The sequence below is a fragment of the Mytilus californianus genome, unplaced genomic scaffold, assembly GCF_021869535.1.
Source record: "Mytilus californianus isolate M0D057914Y unplaced genomic scaffold, xbMytCali1.0.p SCAF_11, whole genome shotgun sequence".
Taxonomy (NCBI): domain Eukaryota; kingdom Metazoa; phylum Mollusca; class Bivalvia; order Mytilida; family Mytilidae; genus Mytilus; species Mytilus californianus.
This window is the reverse complement of record NW_026262593.1, coordinates 8787404-8815158: the sequence shown is the minus strand read 5'-3', so window position 1 is coordinate 8815158 and position 27755 is coordinate 8787404. Positions and strand designations below refer to the sequence as shown.

At 32.3% G+C, this 27755-nt stretch overlaps 1 protein-coding gene and 1 long non-coding RNA gene across 2 annotated transcripts; both read right to left on the bottom strand.

Moving 5' to 3' along the window:
- Positions 1-219: 219 nt before the first annotated feature.
- LOC127720777 (neuroglian-like) lies at positions 220-8389 on the bottom strand. Its single transcript, XM_052227530.1, has 7 exons — positions 8352-8389; positions 7600-7976; positions 5697-5831; positions 3434-3536; positions 2943-3139; positions 958-1101; positions 220-392 (listed from the first exon to the last, which is right to left on the bottom strand). The coding sequence occupies exons 1-7, from the start codon at positions 8387-8389 to the stop codon at positions 220-222; spliced, it is 1167 nt and encodes a 388-aa protein (XP_052083490.1).
- Positions 8390-10249: 1860 nt separating this feature from the next.
- LOC127720950 (uncharacterized) lies at positions 10250-11471 on the bottom strand. The gene is made up of 3 exons (XR_007991000.1): positions 11417-11471; positions 11185-11241; positions 10250-10345 (listed from the first exon to the last, which is right to left on the bottom strand). It is a non-coding gene; the product is annotated as an uncharacterized LOC127720950 (long non-coding RNA).
- Between the last annotated feature and the right edge of the window lie 16284 nt (positions 11472-27755).

Here is a 27755-nt window from a genome sequence, read left to right as displayed (position 1 = left end):
AATTATTTAGTTACTGTCTTATTGTCGTTTTCCAAGCATCACCTCTTTTTCAAATTATAAACGATATGTATAAAAGACATGTTGTTAAGATATGCAGAGTAATATATATAGCACTGACGAAGACGCTATTACCGATATAGTACATTTAACTTTTTGTACACAGTCTATCATAAGTAGGAATTTTTCGTAAAGATAATGCTTACATTATGTAAAGACTTTTTATAACAGCTTACCAAAGACGTTTAGATAGAAATCTGAGAACAAGTAACCATAGCTATTTGAAGCATTACACTGCAGAACCATAGCGTCGGTAAATCTAATGTCAGTAATAGTGATGGTGCAAACATTTGGATTCTGGAATCTATTTTCTGCCATTGCTGAGATGTTAGATTCTACAAAAATATATATGCATATATTTTTATAATACATGTATGTATATCGTTATAAACATACATGAACTACACTGATCATTTACTAAAATATATAATGCACAATTTGTTTTTACTATGTTTACAAGGTAACACACTTTTAAGATGACACAAGAAATTTCATATGGTTCCCATTCACAATAACATTTTCTACATGTGTTTAAAACCATTGTGGTAACAGATACGTAAATAAAGCAATCTCCCCTACATGTTACCTTACATCAATACAAAAGTAAATTAAAAATGGACAATAAAACTAAGACAATCCAAAAATAAAACATAAACAAATTAGAAAAATACCATTCATTTTAGCAAGAATCAAATGGACAACTACATATTTGGAAATCACAGTCCCATTTGCATTTTTAATATATCGTATTTCAACACTTAATAAATGAACAGTCAAAAATTTGTATTGTCAAATGTATTTAACAATAGTATTCTTACAATAGAATCATGCAAAGACATTCATGTAAGAAAGCTTCGTTCTCTTTATAGATAAACAGACAGACCAATGATAGATTCCCACCTTTAAGTGATACACCGTTTATATACCAGTTTACTTCCGGAGTAGGAATTCCTCCTGCTTTACATACAAAAGTAGCAACTGTTCCTTCTCTTCTTACCACATGAATATCACTAGGCTGACCTCCCTCAAGCCAAAACGGCCTTGCTAATAAAAGCAAAAAAATATATAGATAAAAAAAAACTATTTTAAAATTTGACAACACCAAAATATTTGACATGGATTTCTACCTCTCATTACTGGAAATGAATTTTTATGGCAATATAAGATACAAAGTTCTTCTTGTCGTTCTATTTAGGCTAATAAGCTTATCTATACACTTTATAGTTATAATGTTGCTATGTGGCATCTACATGGACACTCAATGACCAATTTAAAGTGTAAAAAGGCGTAATTTTGTTATCCATTCACAAGGTATGATTATTATGATGTTTTGAAATTATATATTGAATCTGGGGTTTTTAATTAATATTCCTGAATTAATCATATGTTCTCTACTTACATTAACACAAATTTGATTCGTGCATTGAACAAAATCATAATTTTTTATAAGTTTGTATAAATGTTTTATAGAATCTACATGGACACACAATGACCGATTTAAAGTGTAAAAAGACGTGATCTCGTTATCCATTTACATGTTATAATTATAATGATGTTATGAAACTATATCTGCTGTGCATTGAATCCTTTATTTTTAGTTTACCTTACTGATTTGATTATATCTTCTCTGTTCACATTAAAACAAATTTGATTTGTGCATTGAACAAAATTATCATTTTCTATAAGTCTGTATAAATATTTTATAGAATCTACATGGACACTCAATGACAAATTTAAAGTGTATAAAAGCATGGTTTTGTTGTCCATTTGCATGTTATAATTATAATGATGTTATGAAACTATATCTGCTATATATCGAATCCTTTATTTTCAGTTTACATTACGGTTTGATTATATCTTCTCTGTTCACATTTAACCAAATACACTCATAATAGATACCAGGATAAAATTTTAGTACGCCAGACGCGCGTTTCGTCTACAAAATACTCATCAGTGACGCTCGAATCAAATAAGTTAAAAATGCCAAATATAGTACGAACTTGTAGAGCATTGAAAACCCAAATTTCCCAAAGTTTTTTCAAATACAGCTTAGGTAATCTACTCCAGGGGTAAAAAATCCCTAGTATTTCGAAAAATTCAAGTTTCATAATCAGTTTATTTATAATTATGACCATATCAACTTCGATTTACGCATTACACAAAATTATCATTTTCTATAAATTAATATAATTACTGTATAGAATATGCATGATATTACACAATGACCGGTTTAAAGTGTAAAAAGGCGTGATTTTGTTATCCATTGATTATGTATAGTATACCGTATACTATACTATTTCAGATTATCCAGCAAACTTTGTATTAAACGTAACACTTGTTACAAACGCATGACAATGACAACTCATATCATATATTAAAGCTGAAAATGCGAAACGGATTATAATTGTCTGTGCGAAGCAAGGACTAAATACGTTCTGTCTTGTATCATCTGAGAAGGTGTCGCAGTACACAAATATCAACCGCATTGGTTTCCCTCGTTGTAGCGTGCTCTCGATGGGTCATCAAGTCGTGGGTAGGATGTTTATCTTGTCAAATCAAAGACTGGAAATTAATATTTGCGGCGTCTACGTTAAGCATATGGAATTTAGGAGAACGAACAACGTCTGGTAGCTCGGAGTCAGAACAGCATGTCCGGGTAAAATGCATATTGTCTAGAACTAAAACGTGACAAATACGAAACGTGTTGGTCTCGTTCACATCAGGGTTCCTATTCATATTACATAAACATGTTCTCGTCCAGAGATACATGTATAATTTTGCACTGAATATTGATTTGAATGAATTCATTCAGCCATCTGTGTTTCTATTCTACAGAGAATCATTTTTTGGTTCTGTAAGATATGCACGGAAACTATAGAACAAACCTTTGACAATAAGGTTTATCACGTGTTCGATTCTGTAGCCAGTGGGATCCTCTGCATAGCAAGTATATTTTCCTCTATCTGTCAACTGTAATCGATAAAAGCTCAATTCTTGACCATCAGTGCTCAATCCTGGTTTGTCTTTCACCAAAAAATCATTAGAATTGTTGACAAATGACCACTGTATGCTTGGAGATGGACTGAAAAGAGACTTTAAATTGTTGTGTGAATGTTTCGAAACTATACAACATTCTGGTATTTCTTTTACAAATTTTTTTTTTCACGTCAGCAATTTTAAGATTTTGAGCTTGAAATGTAAGCGATTGCTATAATGTAGTAAATTAGATAAATAAGAGAATACAAAATATGTAATTTTGATACACCTCTTCATCTTTTCGTTGCATCTTTAAATGTATGACACCTATAACGTGACAAATGACACGAAGAACGTTGACTTTTTACATTTATGTTATGCCTTTAATGCTTCTGCTTACTTTCCTCCGAATATACATTTAAGCTTCAGAGAATCTCCCATAATTCCTATAGTTTCTTCCGGTGATGCCCACAATAGATGAGGTCTTACAAATGTGTTAGCATCTAAAGAAGAAAAAATGCATTGTAATTACAATACTTCCATACATGGTATAGCTTTTACGTAATTTTCATATGTGTTATTGACATGCTACATAGTAAAAATTGACATTGACATAGTACACGGAGCTGTGTGATATCGAGGGAGTAAAAGTCTAGTGTTACATTTCATGTGCTTCAATTGAGTGTCATACTTTCTATAGAAAAGCAGGACGGGAAATTCCCCATTTAAATATTTTACTTACATTTCATACATTAAAGTTAAAAATACTAAATTGGGTTATCTTCTTTCATTTAAACAAACAACAGCCGGAACAAAAATTTGAAATTATTTATGTCTGAAAGAAAAAACATAATTCAACCTCAGCTAAAGTTTACGTTCTGCTTTAAAATATTTTATTCAATTACAATAATATTTCAACATAATTAAATATATGAAATGGGGACTTTAAGAAATGGCCTGAAATAAATGCCAGTAAGATAGTTATTACCTATTGACCATTTTTAATAATTTAAGAAGCATGCATTAGAAGTTCCCTTACAGGTTGCACTTTGTAAATACAGCTGTTTCACAAGCCACGCCTCTTTTGGGGAGATATATAATATTCATAGATATGTTATTTTGTTAACGTACTGGTTCCCAGATATGATCTTTATGTTTCATCTCATAGAGACATAACTTGAGAATGTTACCAGTATAGAAAAAAATGGTAGCGCCTAAAATTTAATTCTTAGGAGGTCCAAAAGTGGAGGTAGTATAGAATTTTAGTATAAGTTTAAACTCTCAGAAGTTCAGGGCATTTAAAAATTGAAAATATGCCGCACAGCCCTATATTCTGACCTTTGAATAAAATAGTAGTGCATATCAACTTTCCGTTCTGGGATATAATTTTTCACGAAACTTCATAGTAAAAGTGGCACAGTTTTAGCCGCAAAGGGAGTTCCTATGGGAAATTGCACTGTCTATATTTACAGAATTGCAACCTACAGAGGTTTTCAAAGTTATTTTTTTCAACAAATTTGAAACAAAACTATAGCTATCATTCCCTTCTTCTTCATTATGGATTTTTCTTGACTAACTCTAACCATAATTGATCGACTCAAAACTCACCAAAGCTACCAGGCTTATAACTTGGTACGTCATATATCAGATATTTTCTTGGGAAACATGAATTTAGCGGGATAAAACATCAGTCGATCAAATACGCAAAATAAATTCACACCATGAAAATGGTTGCTACACGAATAAGACACCATGGAAATGGTTGTTCGTGCTCCACGCATCAACCACCATGAAAATTATCAGAAACCATGCAAATATATGCAAAAGACATCAGAGAGGATTGGAATGTGTGCTACAGTTACCATGGGAATTGATGTTACATACATCTGAGACAATGAAAATAGGTGATGCATGCATCATAAACCATTACAATTTGTAATACACGTAAAAGAAATCCATGGACATGACTAAAGTCATTAAAAACTATGGAAACAATTTAACTGTGTGGTACACGTATCAGAAACAATGGAAGTGGGTAGTATACACATCAAAAACTATTGCAATTAGTGCTAAACGCATCAGACACAATGGGAACTGGTAATATACGCATCAGAAAATACAAAAATGAGTGCTACTTTCATTAGCAAATACATTTCATTGATTGTTATGCTATGTATCTTTAGGTTGTCCAATGGTCGAGATTGAAGAGTGGAGGCGACCTAAAAATACTACTTTAACCCTGCTTCTTGTCCCAGATAAGGAAGTTGATTAGTCATTGGTTGTCTTTTAGTCTTTTGTCGTATACCTTTTTATGATTTGGAGAATTCGTTTTCGAATTAGGACTGTTAAGCGATTGTTTTTTTTTTTGTTACTTGTGTTTTCACGTTCAGGACATCTCCAGGCCTTCTTCAGTACCATTTGAACGTTAAAAGCAACGAGATCATACAAATTCATTAAGGTATTTAATAGTTAGAAGCATTTTCAGAATACTCATAATGGGTTAGTTTTTCTTGCTCTGCTGAGGCAGGACAACACTCGGATGTCAAGAAACAGAATTCTTTAAACTTTCAGATAAAAGAATTATTGGTTAAAATAAACCCTCTTATTCTACTATAGAAATGCATATAATCGGTGGTGCTATACTTTAAATTGAACAAGACAACCTTTCTTTCCAGTTGGTTTAATGTCTGTTCCGTTAGAAAACGTCGTATGCCCATCCACGTCATTACTTGCCATACAAACATACAATCTTCCATTTTGATAATCTTCGTCTTTCACGTTTGTGATATAGAGATTTCCTGTGAATACAAAATGACTATATCACATTTATATATATTGCAACTAGGTTATCTTACAATAGACCCTACATCAACTGTCAAGATGAAGAACAGGAATAAAAGCCCTGTTCATTGATAATTTTCTATGTTTTCAATGTATTGTGTGCGATTTTGTCCCATGTACATTTACTCCATATCCTTTCATTTTCTATTTAATGTATCTGGGGGGAAAAGCTTATATGTTTACCCCACCACATTTTTTTTTGTGCCTCTCCCAAGTCAGGAGCCTGTAGTTCAGTGATTTTGCGTTAGTTCATGTTTGTTATATTTTTTTTCGTAAATTGTTTTGTTATAGATTAGGTCATTAGTTTTCTCAATTGTTTCATATTTTTCATGTCGGGGCCTTTTATAGCCGACTATACGGTATGAGTTTTTTTTTCTCATTGTTGAAGGTTGTCTATAATTGATTACATCCGCTTCATTTGAATTTTGGTGGATAATTGTCCCAATGGCAATCGTAATACATCTTCTGATTTTTATAATAGTATTATCGTTTAATATTTATTTTATTGGCAATTTAATATTTCTAAATCTATAACTCCCTCAGACACATTTGAACTGTGATGGTTTTGACTATTGTTTTAATTAAAGGAGACGATCATATGATAATTAGGGGGAAGAGCCGGAAGATTTTTTCATGAAAAAAGTTTTATTTTCACCTGTTGCTACACATGCTTATTTTGCTTCCGCTGTTTCACCGTGCGAAAATGTACGCATTTATATCCTCAACTATCTATTCTGCATTTTATGTTGCAGAATATTCATTTATTTGTTTTTATGATGATTAAGATGATAACACAATGTTGACTGCTGTACCCCTATTTTTGACATTTTTACCTATTTTGTCTGTTTGTTTTGTTCACGCATCGTTATCATTATAATGGAATTTGATGCGACCGTCATACAAGTGAGAGGTTTAGCTAGCTATAAAACCAGGTTCAATCCACCATTTTCTACATAAGAAAATACCTGTACCAAGTCAGGAATATGACAGTTGTTGTCCAATTGTTTGGTGTGTTTGAGCTTTTGATTTTGCCATTTGATTGGGGACTTTCCTTTTTGAATTTTCCTCGGAGTTCAGTATTTTCGTGATTTTACTTCTTCATCCTTTATTGTGCAGCGTCATTTATTTTCAGGCTAAATTTTTCATTTTCAAAATAATTCTTCCCCGCTTTCCAGAAGATAAATGGTCGTCCCCTAAATGTATACATTGTACCTCTGCATGTGTTATGAGACTCCAATTGTTGGTTCTGATAATTCTTTATGAAGATTTATCCAGGAATACACATCAGATGCGTACAATACCATTTATACATTCCACTTTGATGTAAAAACTTATGAAATCGACACTTGCATCTAAATTAATCTTGATCTGACACGGTCAATGAATAGGTTAGGAACCCAAACTGTGAAATGTTTGATACTATAAAAGCCAAACGGTAAACATAGAATAAGAAAGAAAAAAAATCAATTGAATTAGTCCTGTCGGGTTGCAATCTTAGCTTTGGTACAATTAGATAATTTTTGATTTTTGAAATTTTGGGAAAAATACATTAATTAAATTAACGACCATAGGATGTATAATAACTATTTCCGTGCTAAGACAAATGTTCTAGAATAACTTTTATTAGATTCGCTGGTTGTAGATGCGATTCTAAATGACCTGTTAGTGTTAGTAAAATAGACAGTGCTTATTATTTTTCTTACAATCAATTAAATACTGTTTTACCTTCTAGGTCTTGAGTAACCCTTCGATCGTCAAAGTTAACTTCTGTGACTGATGCATCGACTAGACTCCATAGGACCCATGATATGTTTGCTTTAGGCATACTGTGAGGAACTAAACATGAAAGTTTTACTGAGTTTCCACGTCTGACTTTAAGGGTTTTGTCTTTTGTGTAAAGAAATTCTTCGAGTTTGGTTTTCTTCACTGTTATTTTGTCTGACAGTGATACACCCTCAATATTCCAAGCCTCGCACTGGTATACTCCCCCATCTTTCCGTTTCGTTCTTTTCATCAGAAGTGTACCAGAATCAGATTGCATAAATATGCGACCCTTATGTCGACTTAGGTCAAATAACTTTCCATTCTTTGTCCATCTGTACCTAATATAAATATTGGTTAATTCAAATATACAAATTAGAAATTTTTAATTGATGTTTATATTAGTGTTTCATATTCTATCCGACTCGGCTTCTGTCAACATCTATTATTTGTTTAGGTGGACGATACACATTTTATTACTAGATTTATGATGTCTGTGGTAGAAACGGCAATGTTTTCTTATCCGTCTCATGAACTTGGTGCACGTGTTAATTTTCAATCTTTGTCAGGCTTATTCAGTCAGTTGCATTAATTATTTAGTAGCTGTAGCAGTGCAAAAATTCAAATCCATATTTTCGTTTCGTTCTTTTCATCAGAAGTGTACCAGAATCAGATTGCATAAATATGCGACCCTTATGTCGACTTAGGTCAAATACCTTTCCATTCTTTGTCCATCTGTACCTAATATAAACATTGGTTAGTTCAAATATACAAATTGCTATTCAAAAATTCTATTACAATATTTAATGTCACAAGTATCAGATCTGGGATAAGGTAGATACATGTAACATCATGTCGTAACGTCATCTACGACTCACTCCGTACATACTGCATGAAATGGATAAAACGAGAAAAAGCTGACAAAAAATCTTTAGATTATTTTTTTAATTCAGTAATGGACATAGTTGATATTCGTCTTGAACATTTTAAAGAACATTTTACTCCTAACAATAACCATAATAGCCCTATTTCTCGTATCAAACATAAGCTAAAAGAACTCGCCAAGGATTGTTTTTTGTCCCGGCTGATAAGGATGCCAATAATATCATTATTGTTTGACGTAAGTTTTACATTGAGGTTCTGCCAAAGGAAATCACAAATCCACCAACATTCCAACTAAATTCATTTTCGGAAAATAACATCATCTGTAACAAACATAAACTTTTAGCTACCTCTTTACAAGCAGAACCGAATAACATGAAAGTTCCAACTATGTACTGGCTTCCGAAGCTGCACAAAACACCTTACAAATATAGATTTCTTTCGTCTTCAAACCATTGTTCCACTACTAAACTCTCAACTCTACTTACTAGTACACTTGGTATAATCAGAAACCTGGTAATAAATTGTTAAAATAAGGCCTTTGAAAATAGTGGAATTAGTTACTTTTGGAGTGTCAAAAATTCGTTGGAAGAACTTGATAAATTGCATGCTCATATTGGTGATTTCGAATCTGTTCAAAATTTTTACCACTTTGCCTCATAATATCATTAAGAAAAAAATCACATACCTAATCAAATGGACATTTAAAAAGTCAGAATGTGAATATATATGTTCAAACTCTTTTAAATCATTTTTTAGTAACAACAAACAAAAGAACTATGTCAATTGGATCTGCTTTGATACGATAACTGCACTTGAAATTTTACAGGATAACATTTTTGTTCGTAATGGAGATTCCGTATATCTTCAATTTATCGGAATTCCAATGGGTACTAACTGTGCACCACATATTGCGGACCTGTTTCTGTATGGTTCTGCTAATACTAACAATGAACACTGTCCTTTCCTGGATCTTGATATCTTTATCTTTAACGGGAAGCTTAATACCAAAATTTATGATAAAAGAGATGATTTTTCATTTCCTATTGTTAATTATCCATTTTTTTGACGTTCCCTTGTCGCCATCTTATGGTGTTTATATATCTCAACTTGTTCGATTCGCTCGTGTATGTAACAACGTATTTGATTTTAACGAAACAAACCTCTGTATTACTGAAAAATTGTTACACCAAGGTTTTCGATATCACAAACTTGTCAAAACATTTACTAAATTTTATCATCGGTACAAAGACATCATTCGTAAATATATTCTATAAAAAGCAAAAATGACGTCATTCACCTCAACATCTAACCTAACCTTTAAACAGACTTATTCAGAAGGGATATAGTTACGATTTTAAACTGAGTTTTACTGTGCGTATTGTTGTGTGTTTATAAAAAAGAAGATGTTTGTTTATTCTACATTGGGCCTGGCTCGAGGTATAGGTGAGGGTTGAGATCTCAAAAAACATGTTTAAGATTTTTAATTAAACTGTTACAAAAGAGATGTGTTGAACAATTGTTGTCGCCCCCAAAATCGACGTCAGATACAGCATTTATAAAACTCGCCTCTACCGTATTTTGTCGCAGATGAGACAAAAAATGAATACAAACACGAAAAGAAAATCCCGTTCGGTCATAGATTTTCAAGCAAATAGTTGAAGAACATTTTTGAGACTTTTTTCGTTTACTGTGTTTTTTATATTATAAATGACTTACTGTGGTTTCGGAACTCCATTCGCTACACAAATTAATTTCAAATTTTCTCCTGCTTTGAAATAAACTTCTCTTACTCCAGATTCCTTTATACTTGGTGGACGATTTTGGTCTGAAAAGCATAATGATTGTCTGTTTTAAAATAAATCGAAGAGAAAAATGCTGATTTTAAAATAACAGCGCAACACATTATAATTGTAATTAGGAGGTACTAAACTAAAAAAGGTTTAGACCGCTCCTATGTGATTCGTGATTTTTATTTACAACTTCGATTATTAAAGGATTTATAAGTGGTTTTAAATGAGAACAAAAACATTCATAAAAAGTGGGAAAATGCACGCTTGCATCAATTTACTTCAAACTTGAGAGATATCCTTATTTTGATTGGTGAAAGTAAGCTCACTTTCAACTTTGAGTTATTTTTTTGTCTTTCAACAATTAAATGAATTGGACTATAACACTCAAACTAAAAGGAATTGTTCACCTTTTGGATACTAGTTCCTGTATTATTGGACCAATTTACTTCCAACTTTACACTGTTGTTTGGATTGGTGAAAATAAGCTGGATCCCAATCAATTCATAAATTAATAGATTATGACGCTTTAACCGTCAAATTTGAAGCATTTCTAAATAAGCCTCTGATTGTCCTCCTGCTAATTTATCTCAAGTGCCCTTTCATTTACTTCTAATTTAATATATCCTAGAATATTCCATTTTAGTTTAATGAAAAAAAGCTTGCTAACATAGATACATAATTGTTCAAATAAAACTATGATTAGAATGATGAGTGTAAAATATCTCAGGAGGGTCGTTTTAGCTCATTCGTCGCGTCCAGTGGGCAAAAGGTTTTTTAATTGCAAAAAAAAACTCTTTTAATTTGTTGAAGTGATTACATGTGAGCTTTTTATTAGATAGTTTGAACAGATAAGCAACAAAAACTATATACTCACTGATAAACAGTAAATCTGCAATCAAACGGAGGAGGAACGACGGATTCATAGCACAGTCTGTACATATAAAGTAAAATGTATGTTAGTAAAGTAATGAAAAATAAAATTGTTAGTTTAAGCGATTAAATGTAAAAGGCTTTGGAAAAAAAATGTAATATTTCATGAGAAGTTTAACATGAATTAAGAGTAATAAATTAAGACAGTAATTTAATATAAAAATATTTCACTTTACCTTAGAGGTTAGACACAATCCAAATGAATGCCATGTATGACAAATAATACATAACCAAGCATTAATATTTTTTTCCATTCCTAAATATCAGGGACTGATCAATATTTTATTCATTAAACTACAAAAGCTATTATCTTAGTAATCAATGTAATCATTAGGATTATTGTACCATCTCCAGCATAAATCTGAATATCAATTAAAAAAAACTTTGATATGATAATTTAACACCAAATTTATTCCGATGCAAATCTCCAATATTTTGTTATGTGATAAATGCTAAAGTGTGTCGACGCAGGATGACATAGATCATAAGACAACACAATGAATATTTCACTACGAATGATAGTCAGGGGCTCAACAAAAAAACTGCGTTAAAAGACGTATGATATCTAGAGGTAAACATACGTTCTAGTCTTCACAATACGCTTTAATAATTTAATGGTTGTCATTTGTTGCTGTAGTTTTGTATTTTTTTTTTTTTTTTTGTAAATAAATGAGGCCATTTGTTCTCTAGTTTGAATTGTTTGACTTTTTTTTTTATGTCGGATCCTTTTATAGCTAAATATGCGGTATGTGTTTTGCTAATTAATGAAGGCCGACGGTGACTTCAAATGCTATTATCGACATCATACACATTAAATTTGCCGCTGGACGTTAAACAGCCATACATCATCATCATCACCCATATGCTTTAATGGGAGAAATAATGGTTCATTTCCGTTTTCTTTGATGCACCGACTAGTCATTCTTTAATGTATGTGTTTGGGGGCAGGGCGTGATTTATTAGGTCTTTCCACTTTTCTGTGGAAAGAACTATAGTATTTGTTCTGATTATTATTATTATTACTTTTTTTTAATTTTTTTTTTCTTCCGCCAAATTTTGTTCTTGCGATAAATGTTTGTTTCGCAATATGTCGCTTAGTTATTTCTCATATTGTATCGTATAGTTTATGCGCTTTTAAATTTCACTCTGCTAAGCCGAACCATTTTCTTTGCAAGAGTTATCTCCCTATTCACTGTTTATCATCTGTGTGCATCTCCTTCGTAACAAAAAAAGATATCGACAAAATTTTTTTTCTAAATTGTTTGTTACATCCTCAGGAATTTTTGCCTAATTTGGATCGAAGCGATCCAGTGAGATCTTAAAAGAGTTATCTGCCTTTACCAAATTAATTTGCCGTTATGATTTTGTAACACATAAACTGTAAGCCGTATAAAAAAAATTTGACCAAAATGTTAGTCGCGACATGATATAACTGGAAAGTTTTTGTCAAAATGGTACGGGTCATTGTTTTAGGGGTTCCATGCCACTGAAATAGTAAAATGAACAAAATGAACTAATCATAGCCTCAAACTTTGCAGCTATCATGATGTATACATACATCTTATCTTAATTTATCAACCAAGAAGGGTCACCATCCTCCACCTCCCCCCCCCCCTTTTTTTTCTTTTTTTTTTCTTCTACTTTGAGGAATCCCATTTCGCCTTGAAGTTCAGTCCTGTACATTTTACTGTAAAAATGCAATCCTTCTGATGTACAAACTTCTTAAATAGAAATTCATTCCTGCAAAAATCGGCTCCAATTCATGTTCCCGTTAGACGCGGTCCGCTTGATTGAGAAATAAAATTCAATGACGTAGAAAAATCGTAAATATTGCTGAAATCCTACAATCAAATTTTTTAATCATGCATTAAAATACAAATCGGTGCTCCCGTAAACATGTGTACGTAAGATGCATGCATGATCCTTCATCAATGACCTGTAAATAATAAAACCAATAGTGATCATGTTTGTCCGATCAGTACACATGTGCTCTGTTCAACGGTCTCATATATATTCGAGCGTCACGTGACTTCAAAACATCATCATGCGCGCGGACCTAAAATTAGAATAAAACATTCGAGATCCATATCCAAATATGGAAAGTGAAACTTCCAAGACAAAATGTTACTCATTTTTTTTCCCTACAAGTTGAAACAAAATGTACACACAACACATAAAAGAAACCATGAAGTACCAGTTCTCGTAGCAAATAGAGAAAATTAGAAAAAAAAGAAGATGTTAGGATTTTTATTTATTAGGAAATCCTGAGGCTGTCCGTTTGGGAGTGTGTTTGTCTCAATTGAATATTAGGGGCGAAATAAACACGACATTGAGTTTCCAAAAATACTTTTGTTCCTGTTGTTATTGAAAAAATTATTCTTTTTTTTAATAAAGTCGAATACATTTATTTGCCCCCAGAAAAAAATACATGCCCCACCCTCTCCAACAGATGAAAAGTCGTGATAAGCAACTATACAGCGAATGCGAAGTAGTTTTTCATGAAAGAAAGAAGCCAAAATCCTAAAATGTTTAATCTAACAGTTAAGCTATGCGACTGGCCATTAGTATAAAATGTACGACAGTCGTAGCTCTGGCGTTATTCATTATGTAATGTTATTTTTTTTTAAATGAAATATGTATTCTTTAACTTGTCGCAAAAATGGATGTTGCAGACACAACATGAATTCCGTATCAAAATGATTAATAATACCGTTTATTAGCTATTTAATCATTATGTCTATAATGAGAACAGTCCGATTTATTTAGAACATGTCTTATCTTACCTTTCAATATATGTTAGTTCCACACAGTGTTTGTACAATAGTCGTAACGTAAGTTGTTTCATTTAAATACAAAAAAGTCATGTATGTCTGTTATTTTTTTGTTCATCTGACTATGAATACAGTTGAAACTTTAATGCGCGCGCCATTAGGTACAAATTTAATGTGTCATTGAAACGAATTTCCTAATGCATTGGTTCTAATTTGCTTTCGGGTGGAATTTTATGAGCTGCTAATCTGTATGAGTGATTACAGATTCAAAATTATTTTGTTTTCAAAATAACTCCCGATGTTGAAAATGATAAATTAAAAACTACTCGCGTCTCTTTGAAGCTTCTAACAAAACGTATTTGGGGGCCTCGGTCGACAAATGGCCTAAGTAGTTCAGTGATTACTGGCCTATCAACACTGAAGTTGTGGGATCATCCCCGCAAGTAGCGAGGGGCGTTCGATTCCGATCTTAATTATCTAGGATTTCAAATTTTCGTGTCAAAGATCGGTGGTTCTCTCTGGGTACTCTGCCTTCCCCAATCAATATACCGCCTAGGTGGTTTCGTGGTTTTGTGTTCGCCTCGAATGTGGGAGGTCGTGGGTTCGAACCCCGGCCTGTTCAAACCAAAGATTTTAAAATTGATACTTGCTGCTTTCCCGATTGGCACGCGGCAGGAATAAGACTAAAGACTGGTCGGCTCGGAGTAAGAATAATATGTCAGGGTAGAGTAACATGTCTTCCGGCGGACTGTAACCATGTGAAATAGCACGTTAAAAGGTCAGATCAACGTGTCGGCCTATTACAAATCAGGGTAAATATTCATATTACTTTAACATGTTGCCGTCCTGACTATACATTTATTTTTTGCCACTTGATATTAAGCAGCCATCCATCATCATCAAGATTTGGATTTTTTCTCGCCTCGACGAAGTCGAAAAAGCGAGACTAAGACGTTCTGTTTCCGGCGTCGGTGGCGGCGGCGTCAACAATGCATTAATTTGTGCTAAGGTCAGTTTATGGGGAACCATTAGTAAAAGATGGTCTCGTGGTATTGTGTTCGCCTCAAATGTGGAAGGTCATATTTGGTATGCAGCTGTATTAGCATTGACATATCTTATTTCCGTGGAGATTTGTAAGCCCCACCCCGTCAGTCATTATCGATTGACTTTGATACTTTTGCTAAGTTGCATGTATAAGTTTGTGATTAGGTTCATTTAAGGAGAACCATTAGTGGCAAGTCAATGATATTTGGTATGCAGATGTATAAGCAGTATCATATCCATTGAGTATATATTGGCCCGCCCCTCATCATATGAAGATTCAGACAGAGGCTAAAAGGAAGTGTTACTGATGTCATATGAATGTGTTTCCCCCTTTTCTTTATAATAGATTAAAACAAATTCTTTATAGAGATTACATTATTATGAGATATACACGAACACGTTATGGTCTCAAAATGGATTTTATGTATATATTTGGTGTCAACTTTTTATGTTGAGTATCTAATTAACTTATGTGCATTTAAGTTAAAGCCTTACGTTTCTGTGACAATCATTGAATCTCTGCGCCTGTTGTGACATAATATCAGAGATTGGGGTTATCTCCCAAACATTGGAAATGACATGGTTTAAGATGATTATTTTTACTGTGAATTATTATGTAATTGTTATAATACTAAGATTGCATCTATCTCAGACAGAATCGACAAAACGATGTGGTTGTCCCGTGTTGCCTGTGTTGTATTTGTATTAAAAAGAGTTGTAAGCTTTTTCCTGGACCCCATATAGTAGCTTATTCTTAAGAGAATCTGTGTGGAGAAGGATTGGCTCCCAGAGTGCGTTAGATTACCCCTAGTTTTTGGTTAGGTTCGTGCTGCTCAGTCTTTTGTTTTTATGTACCAGTGTTGTGAGACTGTTGTTTGTCTTTTGATCGTTTCAAGTTTTTTGTCATGATTTTGACGGTCTCTCTTCGACTTTGGTATCTCCCGTTTCTTTTTATAATATTAAACTAACATTATTTGTTTAGTTAATTGCCCTAAATGTATGCAAAACAAATCTGGGTATTTTCCAGGTATGTATTTTATTTCTGTCCTTACCAGTAAAAAATTAAATATGATGAGACTGTCTGTTTATATATATTTCAAACAAATTTCTTAATTTCATTTAGATGAAGTATGTTTTGGTATTTCTGAGCATATTTTTGATTGGTTGTTCTAGTGAAAATATCCCATGTCATTATAAACCAAATGATAAGCTAGAGTGTATAGAGTTCATCAAGTTCCCCCAGGAGCAACATAGGTGTAGCTATACTGATGAGTCGCTTGTCTTTACTGGTTCATCAAAACTTATAGGGGAGGAACTTTGGATACAAGTACAAAAAGTAAGATTTTTATTGTTGCTTTTTTACAGTCAGTATTGATAACACGACGTTTTTTTTTCTACTAAACTGCATATTACAATAGTGTTTAGTTGTACAACAGTGAGCTGCACTGTCAATCAACATCTCAAAAACATCGCTTATTCTTCACATCGAAAAGAACACATCTCGTTAGAAATGGAAGATATGTGAATATAAGATTCGTTGTCTTATTGGAATTTATAATTTAAGTTAAAAATAGTATCGTGCAAATAAAAACATACCACATTTATTAGTTAATTTTATCATATACTTAGAATTAGCATTAATATGATAGTTTTTGCATAATGTATAAGGAGCGATAGTATAACTAGCCATACATTCACACCGGTACCAGACTGAATGAAGGTCGTACTTTGACCTATAATTGTTAACTTTTTATACATTGTGACTTGGATTTTTCATTGGCACGCATACCACATCTTCTTATTTATGATAACCCATATCAGCCCTATGTGACGTCACGTGGTCGGCGTACATCGGTAATATATGATAAAAAAATTAGAACATGTCCTTTTCCATATCGGCCAGGGTATCATTTCTCGACCCATATCAGCCTTCGACTAACGTCTCTGGCTGATATGGGGTCTTGGGATGATATCCGGGACATGTGTTAATCTGCATGTATATGCTTTGGAGATTTGATTTAAAAAACCAATAATAAAAGCTGATATTAAATTAATTCCGTTGATGACCATACTGTTCTCTATCTGTAGCTTATTTTTGTTATAGAACCAAGAAACGTTTTATGTCAGAAGACAGGACGGAGAATGCAAGGACAAGTGTTGTGGTATGTTATCGATGTTGAAACTACTATTCCGTTCCCTAATTTATTTGTCCTCCTTTGGTTTGAATAGAGGTCTTTTATGTGTAGTTAAAACTCTATTTAGTTAACAAAAAAAACCAAAAATATTGAGTGACATACATGAAGTATAAGGCAAAAAAGAAATAAAAATAATATGATTATATTACACATTTGTTTTATGTTGTTGACAGAACCATAACAAATGGATTAATGCCATATGATTCAGTGAAATGCAATATTTTAAGACATTTAAAAGACTAGCGCAATGAACAGCTTTATTGGTTTAGTTCATATAGAAAGAAGCATTAAAACTAATACCGAACTCAAAAAGGGAGAAGTTAATCAAACCTGACAAAAAACAAACGCTCGATTATAATAACCATCAGAACCACTGAAAAACAACTGTCATATTCCTAATTAGGCATTTTCCTAAGAAAATGGTAGGTTTAACATGGTTTTACAGCTAGCTAAACATCCCACTTTATAGCTTTGTCTTCCATTATTTCAAGTAGTTCATTTGTCTTTTCATTTCATTTTTCGTATATATCATAAATATATGTAGTAAGATTATTTTGCAGATACATTTAACCGAGTTGGTAAGTAAATGATAGTTTATCCAAACAATATCAAGTTCAAAGATGAACCTGGGTTTACGTTCGGTTTTAAAATGTGGTTTGTGTTGCATTTTTCTTTGGTTTTTGGTCAAACTGGTCTTTGTTTGTCTTTGTTTTTCACTTTAACCAATGTGTTGTCTATCAATCGAGTTCTAATTTTGATGCCTAATTCAAAGTCTTTTTTACATTTTATTTTGGCATCTAACCGCCAGCTTATAGAGTTTATCACAAACCGTTAATATATATATATCGTACATCAATCCTGCATACTTCATGTATATATGAAGATGCATTACGTTTTGAAGTTTTCGTCTGGGATATATTCGTTGACTTTGTCTTATTTTCATCGGATAGCTGCAGTGACTGCTTTAAAAACTGTAAACTAGGTTTTAATAAAAAAAAAGTTTTTTTTTATTATAGAACAACTATTATACATGGTATATATAATCATTGCAAGGTTCATATACATGTCCGTCAGAGAGGGTTCACTTGCTCTTGTCCTCGTTTCAAAAATCGGTGATCAATGTTAAGTTTCAGTGGTTCAGTATATTTTTTCAGATCCTACAAGCAATTGTATGACTATACTTATATGTATGGAATGATTTCCGTTGTACTTGACCGTCTTGCAGTGTTCGTCTGAGCTTGACCTCATTTTCATGCATACTTCATTTTCATTCAGCAGTTTTACGAATATTTCCATTTTTCAATTACTAAAAGCAATAGGTCAATTCTATTTGCTGAATGGAAAGGTTTTAAGATTTTTTGTCTCGCAGCGTTCATGTGACCATGTCATAGTTCATAAGTCACCGTTACGTTTTCGTTATTAAGTTGGTTTCTTGAATATTATAAGTAATATGTTAACTGAATGCTCTTAAGGCGTACATGTATGTCTAGCAGATTATACCTGACCCTGACTTCATATCGTGGTTCTTGGCTAACGTTAAGTTTTTGTGATTAGTGATCAGATATTGTAAGCAATAGGTCAACTAAATTTGAGGTATACAATTATTTTAAAGGTGATCATGTCTGTCTGGCAGGGTTAACTTAACTTGGTCTCATGTTCATGGTGCATTGGCTAACGTTTAGTTTTTTGTAATAAGGTTCATTTCTGAGATACTTTAAGCAATATGTCAACTCTATTTAGTGTCTGGAATGATTGTAATAAGGTATATATGTCTGATTAGCAGGGTTCATCTGCACTTTCACTCATTGTCGATTAAAGTTTAGTTGATGTATTTAAATCTTGAAATTGAAGACTTTGAACATAAAATTCAATCCTGATAAGTTCAGCAGGCGAGATATTTCAGCAGGTGCACTCTTGTTTGTATTGTTTTTGTTTTATGTTGAGAACGAACATCGTTTTTGGCGTCTCCGGTCTTCTTTGTTTCATTTATTTAATATAGTGTATGGTAACAGTTTTGCATATACAGTTTCATATACAATATATGTACTTTGTCGGAAAATATAAGATTTATTTGTACGAGCTTTCGAAACAGGACGGAAAGCGAGGCTCGCCGAGTTTTTCTCCTTCTTCGTAGCAAGTACAAATACATTTTATATTTTCCGACAATGTACATAAATTGTTTTTATCCTCTCAATTATTTACCCCCGGCACTTTACAGTTTAATTGGTTAAATAAAGTTGTCTCTATTTTTTCAAAGAAACCGACTGAGTTTAACGCGGACCACGAAGAGGATCCCAAATGAACAGTCACCCCAAAAATATTTAATTTTTTTTATTTTTCATTTTTTTCATTTCCAACAATTAAAGCATATACATGACATGCATATAATATAATTCATGTAAGATATATACAATGTCATTATTATAAATATATTATATTTGGAAATATTTGACATTTTCAATAGAACAGATCAAAAGAAAAAAGTTCAAAAGATATGAAAATAAATAAATAGATAAATAATAATAATTAACAGATAGTATATAGGAGTGGAAAAAGAAGAAGAAGAAAAAGAAGGAAAAAAAATTATCCAGTTACATCTATCTACATTTTTTAAAATTTTTAAATGTAAAATATGATGAATAATATTTTTTAAAAAATTACTTGTTTAATACATATTTCTTTCGTAACAACCAGCAGCACAGATCAAGAACATAATATGACAATAATATATTCTCTAGAATAAATTATCATATACTTACAGTAAATAACTTATAATTTTTACAGTATGATTATATCATTAAATTTACGTGAATTCCGTATTTTCCGAAATGGTGCTTAGTGGGCTGATATGAAAAATTTATCAACTGCTTCCGGCTATTATCGCATGCCTTTCCGTAACGTTATCGCATGGCATTCCGACGTTACTCGGCAAATTCCGGAAAATAAACATCAATGGTACGTTTTCAGTGAAAAACATATAAAAGCAGGGTACAAAACAAATATTAGGAAACAGGAAAATAGATAATGTAAAATACAAAACAAATGATACAATGAATGCATTTTTCAAAGTTTCCATCATAATTTAGCAAGTCACTTTACAAATGTTGACTTTTCCAAACAGTGTTTTTTATGTTTTGTTGATTTTTTCATCGTCAATATAAATATATATTATACTGTTGTTTTTCCCTCTATGAGGCATATGATAGAAAGATTTCATATCGGATGTATTACATTTGCCGTCCGTCGTCCGTAAACTTTTCACTCAATATGGAATCGGAGTAACAGGAGACTAGCAAACATTCATTTGTGTACCTGTTATTTAGACAATAGTTGGCTGATTGAAGGAAAAAATATAAACCTGAGGCTCGACATTCTTTCATATTAAGTTTTTTCACCGTTATTTGAATGTCACTTTTTCAAATAACTGCTGTAACATTTCTTTTAATAACATGGTGTGTACAGATTTTTTGGTGTTTTCATTAACATTGCTCTATAATATTGTCGATTTCAGGGAGCCGTCTTTTACGTAAGTTTATAGTCAGTCTACTTTGTGTTTATTTGGCTTTGATAACATTTTAAATACGTATAATGAAACATGACATGCATTTTACTGCATATTCGTTCCTAATACCAAACATATTTAGTAAGACACAGATAGCTATTCACGCTTTTTTTCGTTACTGCCAGAATGTGTTCACGACTGAATTATTTGAGTGCTCACTCAACATATATAACTTTAATGTCTCCTTGTTTATTTCGCTAACCATAATATTAAGAATGGAAACGGGGAATGTGTCATAGAGACAACAACCCGACCAAAGAGCACAACACAGCCCAAGGCCACCAATGGGTCTTCAACATAGCGAGAAAATCCGGCACCCGGAGGTGGGCTTCAGCTGGACCCTAAACAATAATGTATACAAGTTCAGCGAAAATGGACGTCACACTAAACTCCATGCATTTTCCCTAAGCACTCTGAAATAAAACGGTCGCATAGGTTTTTCAGTCATTCTCTTTTTACATGCCCATACTTTGATGGGCTAATAATAACACTGCTGATTCTCTTTCAATACAGCTTAAATGAATATAATATTAATTGCATTATCCTTCTTGAAAACATGGCAAAACTATTTAAGTGTTCTTTGTACTCAAACAGGTACCAAGTCAGGAATATGACAGTTGTTTTCCATTTATTTGATATGTTTGAGCTTTTGATTTTGCCATTTGCTCATGGAATTTCCGATTTGAATTTTGCTTGGAGTTCGGTATTTTTGTTATTTTAATTTTTGATATGCAATAGAGTTTGCTCGGTCAATTTGAAAACAAAACAACCAAATCCTGTATCTTGACAGTTACGGAATATCGGTTTCATAGATTACAACATATATGATCGGTTCTTCCCTTTCTTTATAATATTGTTCGCCGGAAACGACTGATCACCGGTCGTTTATTTGTAATGGTAAGCCTTCAGGGGTACTTGAGTTCATTTCCGACTTTGATTGGGATTGTATTGTTAAATATACAATGTTTTCAACTCTTTTCTTTATTCTTTTGGCCATTCTGTCTTTCTTCGATTTTTGTTTTTCCATATTTTGTTTGGTAATACATACCAAGCCACAGGCTAACACATATACAAAAGTAACACATTGTTTACAGGTCTTAAAATTGAGAACAGAGATCATGAGAAAAACTATTATTAATCTTGAATTTCCTTCTGATAAAATTTCCCGCCTAAGGCCAATGTGATGAACAGAAATGAATCAACGAGTTGAAACTGGTTAATAAATAAAGAGATGTGATACGATTGCCAATGCGACAACTATCCACCAAAGTTCAAATGAAGTGGATGTAAGTAATTATAGGCAACCGTACGAACTTCAACAATGACAAAAACCCATACCGTATAGTCGGCTATAAAAGGCCCCGACATGAAATAAATGAAGCTATTCAATTGAGAAAAACGATCAATCCACATTATGAATTAAGTTATGACTATGAAATGTCTGAACCAACTCTAATCTTCCAAAGAAAATAATGTTTTAAAAAACAATCAATTGTGTTTGAAATAATTGATTTTTTATATTTAGGTGTAATACCACCAAATCATAGTACGTCACACGAAAATAGGTCGAAAAAAAATATTCCCTTGAATTTGACAGTTGTAGGTAATTGATCCTACATTTCATTGCAGTAAAACATTTCTGAGTCATAAACATATATCTTGGGTATTTCAAAGCACCATTATTTCTTTATTTGGGGGTTTCTATAGAATATTTTGGAAACTTGAGGTTACATGGTTACTAAAGCTTGTACACAGGTTAAAAAAGGGGGGAAATTTGATTGGTTAACTTCCAGTGATGGTTATTTTCTTATATGCAATGAAATGTTATGTGAAATTTTTTCTATAGTACTGGACAGGATAAATCTTTACTCATGCCAAGTATTTCTTTATTTGAAACGAAGATAAATTCTGCACAATTTTTTGAAAAGTGCAAATTTAACAAAGACTAATAGGGGGAAATCAATGGTGGTATTACACCTTAAAATTTGTTTTAAAAAGAATAATAAAAAAAATACCGAACTCCAAGGTAATTCAAAAATGAGAAGTCCATAAGAACTGACAAAATCAAACGTTATAAACTAACAGAACGAGTGAAAAACAATTGTCATATTCCTGACAACTTTTTACTGTCTTATTCTTATTTACGTGAATTGTAATATTGTTTAATAAAAATAATGTACATTTTGCCTTCTTCAATTTCAAGTGGACTGGTACATATATAAATGTTGGTATAAATGTTTTATTTTCATGTTTACAGATCTTCACGATGTGTATCATATACATATAGATTGTAAGTGTCGACGTTCCTTTTTCATTCGAATTATAATTTCCTATTACAATCATGCAAGTTGTGAAAAAAAACCTTTGATTTACAGACTAACAAGACTATACACAGTAAATTTTGTTATTTGACTTACTATAAAAAAAAAGATAAGAAGATCTGGTATAATTGCCAATAATACAACTCTCCACCAGAGACCAAATGACGTAGAAGTTAACAACTATAGGTCACCATACGGCCTTCAACAATAAGTAAACCCAAAACGCATAGTAAGCTATAAAGGCCCAGAAATTACAAATCGTATACACATCGTGTGTGTACTGGTTTTGGAAATACTGCGTGTTCATGGAGAAAAAATTGACTGAAAAGTTACAACAAAATTCACTGCATATCATAGAATGATCTTTCTTTACAGAATTGTTTTTAGCGTATTCCATATAATTTGTATTTCCTATGAACACGAGTTCAAGAAGAAACTATTGGCTGTTTTTGATATAACGTTGCATTCTGAACAAAACATCAAATATAATTACGAACACGTATGTGTATGTTTCTACTCACAATTCACATTTTACATTGTTTTTAAGTGAATTTGACATACTTGTCACATAATTTATCTCAAAGGAATTTATTAAAATTACTGTCAATGTAGAAGTAGCGATTTGAAAGAGGTTTAAATCTGCAGTGTCTTCAGAATAAATGACAAGTTGGACATTCATGACATTTATCTATTGCTACGAAATATTGTTTTTTTTTTATTAACAGTTAACTATACTCCAATGGTAAGCTTCTTACAGTAAATGTAAGGAAAAAGAGAACCGATAGTGCATGTCTATCATGCAACAACTGTAACTGCTTCTGAAGATATAAAAAATTTAACATATTTAGTGTATCTACTTGTAACCGAAGATAATCATAACGTTTTACTAAAACCTTATTTGCAAAGCAAAAGCTTACACACACTGACATGACTGAAGAGATCAACATCATGAAACGTAAAAAGAACAAAATAAAAAAAAATCAGGTGTTATCTTACAAATTATAAACTTTAAAAACCAGTAGGCTCCACCAACCTCTGTGTACAAATCCTTTTTATCGATGATGCCAATTTATATCGTTTGATGGTTAAAACCGTATTTTAAGGTTTCAAACGTATTAAACTTGCTTCCTATAAAAACAAAATTACATTTTCTCAGAAATTGGCAAACAAAATATTACAAAGATGGCCATTTTTTTCACTGGAAAATACTTGTGTCAATGTTTGAATGTGTTCTAAAAATAGAATTGATTATTTTTAAAAATAGAATAACATTTTTACTTTAGATGGTATACACAGAGTCCCTACCTGTTACCCTTCCAGATACATGCCACATAACATTAATTTTCAAAACTTGCTTCCGGACGATTTTTGGCATTTTGCCTGGTTTTCTCATAGACAGGCTCTTAAATGTATTAATTAACGTTTAATTTATGGAACGCCACTGTGTTGTCGGGTTAGATCTGGTTGCCGACCCCTTTTGTATCTCCCTCCTATTTTTATCAAAGTATAAGATTAACATTCTAATAATTTAATCAAAGTGTAATTCGTTTACTGCCAACGCGTTCGTGTTTTCTGTCAACTACTTCAGTGTCAACTTTAACCAATTTCAGAATTCACGCAAGAACAGGATACATTATATAGTTGTGTTATTCGTATTTAAAAAAATAATTTCAACGTCTATTTGTTTGTAAGAGTCAGTTGGTAGTGATTTGTATGAACCTTTGAATTTACCATTGTTTTTTTATTAACTCTGCCTGTCGTTTGATCCGTATATAACAGAGGAAATCTATTTCGTTGACATATTTCTGCTTTCCTTTAACCGTTAGTCAACTTTTTTTCATTGTTTCTTTTTTTCTTTTTCTTTTTTCTTTTTTCAATTTACTTTCTAGTTTTTGTCAAATTTGTTTGCTTGTTTTTTTTTTCCATTCTGATCGCAAACGAATACTTTAGGAATAAGATATTTCCGTTCTACGGCTTAAAACATTTTAAAGCGATCAATGGCCTCTGAAAAATGATAGACTAAGGACAAAAGGTCAAAAATTGTAATTACGACAAGCATATGAGAGAGTGTGGACGGGGGGTTACAGAATAGAGAATAATGAAGAATAGAGAATAATGGACAAACAAACAAAAAGAATAGAGAATAATGGACAAACAAACAAAAAGAATAGAGAATAATGAGGTGCCAAATATAACAAATAAAGAGTAATGGCCAAAAAGTATAAAGAATAGAAATAAATGGCCTAAAAAATAAAAGAATACAGAAATGAAGGATCCCCATCAAGATCCTCATATGAATTCAATAGTTCAAAGAAGCCTCTGGGTATCATACGATGTACCATCTATTGAATGTATACTATAATTATTAATCAAAATACAAACAACGTTAACGGTTATTACGAATGAGAACAATAAGTGTTTCCCACAAAGAATAAAATTAATCCAAAATACATGAGATATATGATACACAAAAGGAAAAATATGATATCTGAAAAATAATGTGACGACGGCAAAATACCAATGTTCAGTACGTTGTGAGTAAAAGCCCAGGTTCGATAAGTCTTTTTCTTTAAAAGCAAGGCGAACGATACCAAAGGGATATTCAAACTCATAAGTCGAAAACAAACTGACAATGCCATGGCAAAAACGAAAAACGACGAAAAGATAAACAACTGTACTCAAAACGCAATATATAAAACTAAAGACTGAACAACACAAACCCCACTTTTGAATCTAATGTTCGTACCAAATTGCCACTCAATTTAGAGTTATAAGTGTTTTTGTTTTATTTCAGATATTGATCGTTAGTATCAAACATATCATAATTGATAAATACCAGAATATCTGTTATACTATATCTCTAATTCTGTGCATTTGAATGTGTTCTGACAAGCTTGATAAATTACGATAAACCACACGTTAGGCGAATTGTTTGGGTGAATTCCCGCCACATATACGCCGTTCATTGCACTTTGGTAGTCCTATATGTGACTTTTGTCTATTTGTTTGGAAATTTTCCTTAGATCATTTAGGAAACAGATTCTACTTCATCAACCTGTTGATTAGTGATAACTATATAAACTAATTTTAAAAAATCAAAGAGAGGCGAAAGATAACAACGGAATAATCAAACTCGGAAGTAGAAAACGAAATGACAATGCCATAGCAAAAAACTAAAAGCAACCAAAGGACAAACAATAGTTTACAAAACACAACATAGAAAACTAAGGACTGAGCAACTCAAACCCCACCAAAAACTGGGTTGTAATCTCAGGTGCTCGGGAAGGGTAAGCAGATCATGCTCCACATGTGGCACCCGTCGTGTTGCTCATGTAAGTACTAAGTCTAATTCGGTCGGTCGCATTCGAGGAGAGGGGAAGTATCTCGAGCGGAAACAAATATCTCATATATTTTATCAAAGAGATAGTGGGGTAGAACCTTTGTTAAGTGTTCGCAGAAATAACATTGCAACTAAATCCCCCAAAATGTTGCCTTAAATGATAGAGATTGTCACATTGAAAAATTTAGAAATTTTTTAACGCTGTACTCCTTGTATTGTAAAGGTTGTTTGCTCTATAGGGTTGTGATGGGTATATTGGTCGATTAGTTTTGTCGCAGCATAGGGGTCACATAATATAAAGTTTGAATTCATATTCTCTACGTTTTTTGACATTGTGATGGTTTGTGTTTTTTGCTTATCTAAGAATAACTGAAAATATATGTATATGTAAATGTGTCTTTTATCGGTGATTTGAGTTAAATTTCCCGTTTACATGTATTTTATTTACATGTTATCCTTACAGGTTAATTATTTCTATTATTACAGTTGGTTCACGTAATTTTTGATATACCAAGTTTTTTTTCTATGTACATATTGAGTTCAATTAAAGGAGTTAAACCTAGTAAAACCTTTCGGAATTTTGAGTCTTCAATGCTTTTTGATTTCGTACTTTATTTTGGTCTATTTAACTTTTTTGACTTGAGCCCCCATGAGTATTTTGTAGACGAAACGCGCCAACGTCTGGCGTACACAAAAACTAATTCTGGTATCTATGATGAGTATATCTACAGTTATTTCTAGATGTATATGTTGATCAAATAATCCAACGCATATGATGACGCTTTATGTGCATACAGTGTGTATACGAATAAAAGCAAACTTTCCATATTGCTAACATATTATATATTGAATGCATTTGAAACAAAATTGCAAATTGTTTTGATAAGAAATAACACTTTTATATATACACAAAATAAATTGGCGCGTTGTGGCCATTTTGTGTATAACTGGCACAGTAAGTTTTGACATATTGACCATTTTTCATATCAATGCACTCTTAAATTCAGTTATGCTTTATCCATTGTAGATTGCGTCGCTCATCCCTGTATACATGGACTATGTTTCAACTCTCATTTAACCTTTAGGTGTGTTTGCTATACTGGATACGCAGGACATAATTGCGAAAAAGGTAGTGTTATATATTTATGCCTGAAATCAATTTGGGTAACGCATAAACATTTACAAAATCAAAATAATAAGTTTTGCAGTCAGATGCAAAGACGCTATGAAAAAGGGATGTATTGCTCTAAAATGAAAATAAAACTATATGAATTTGAAACGT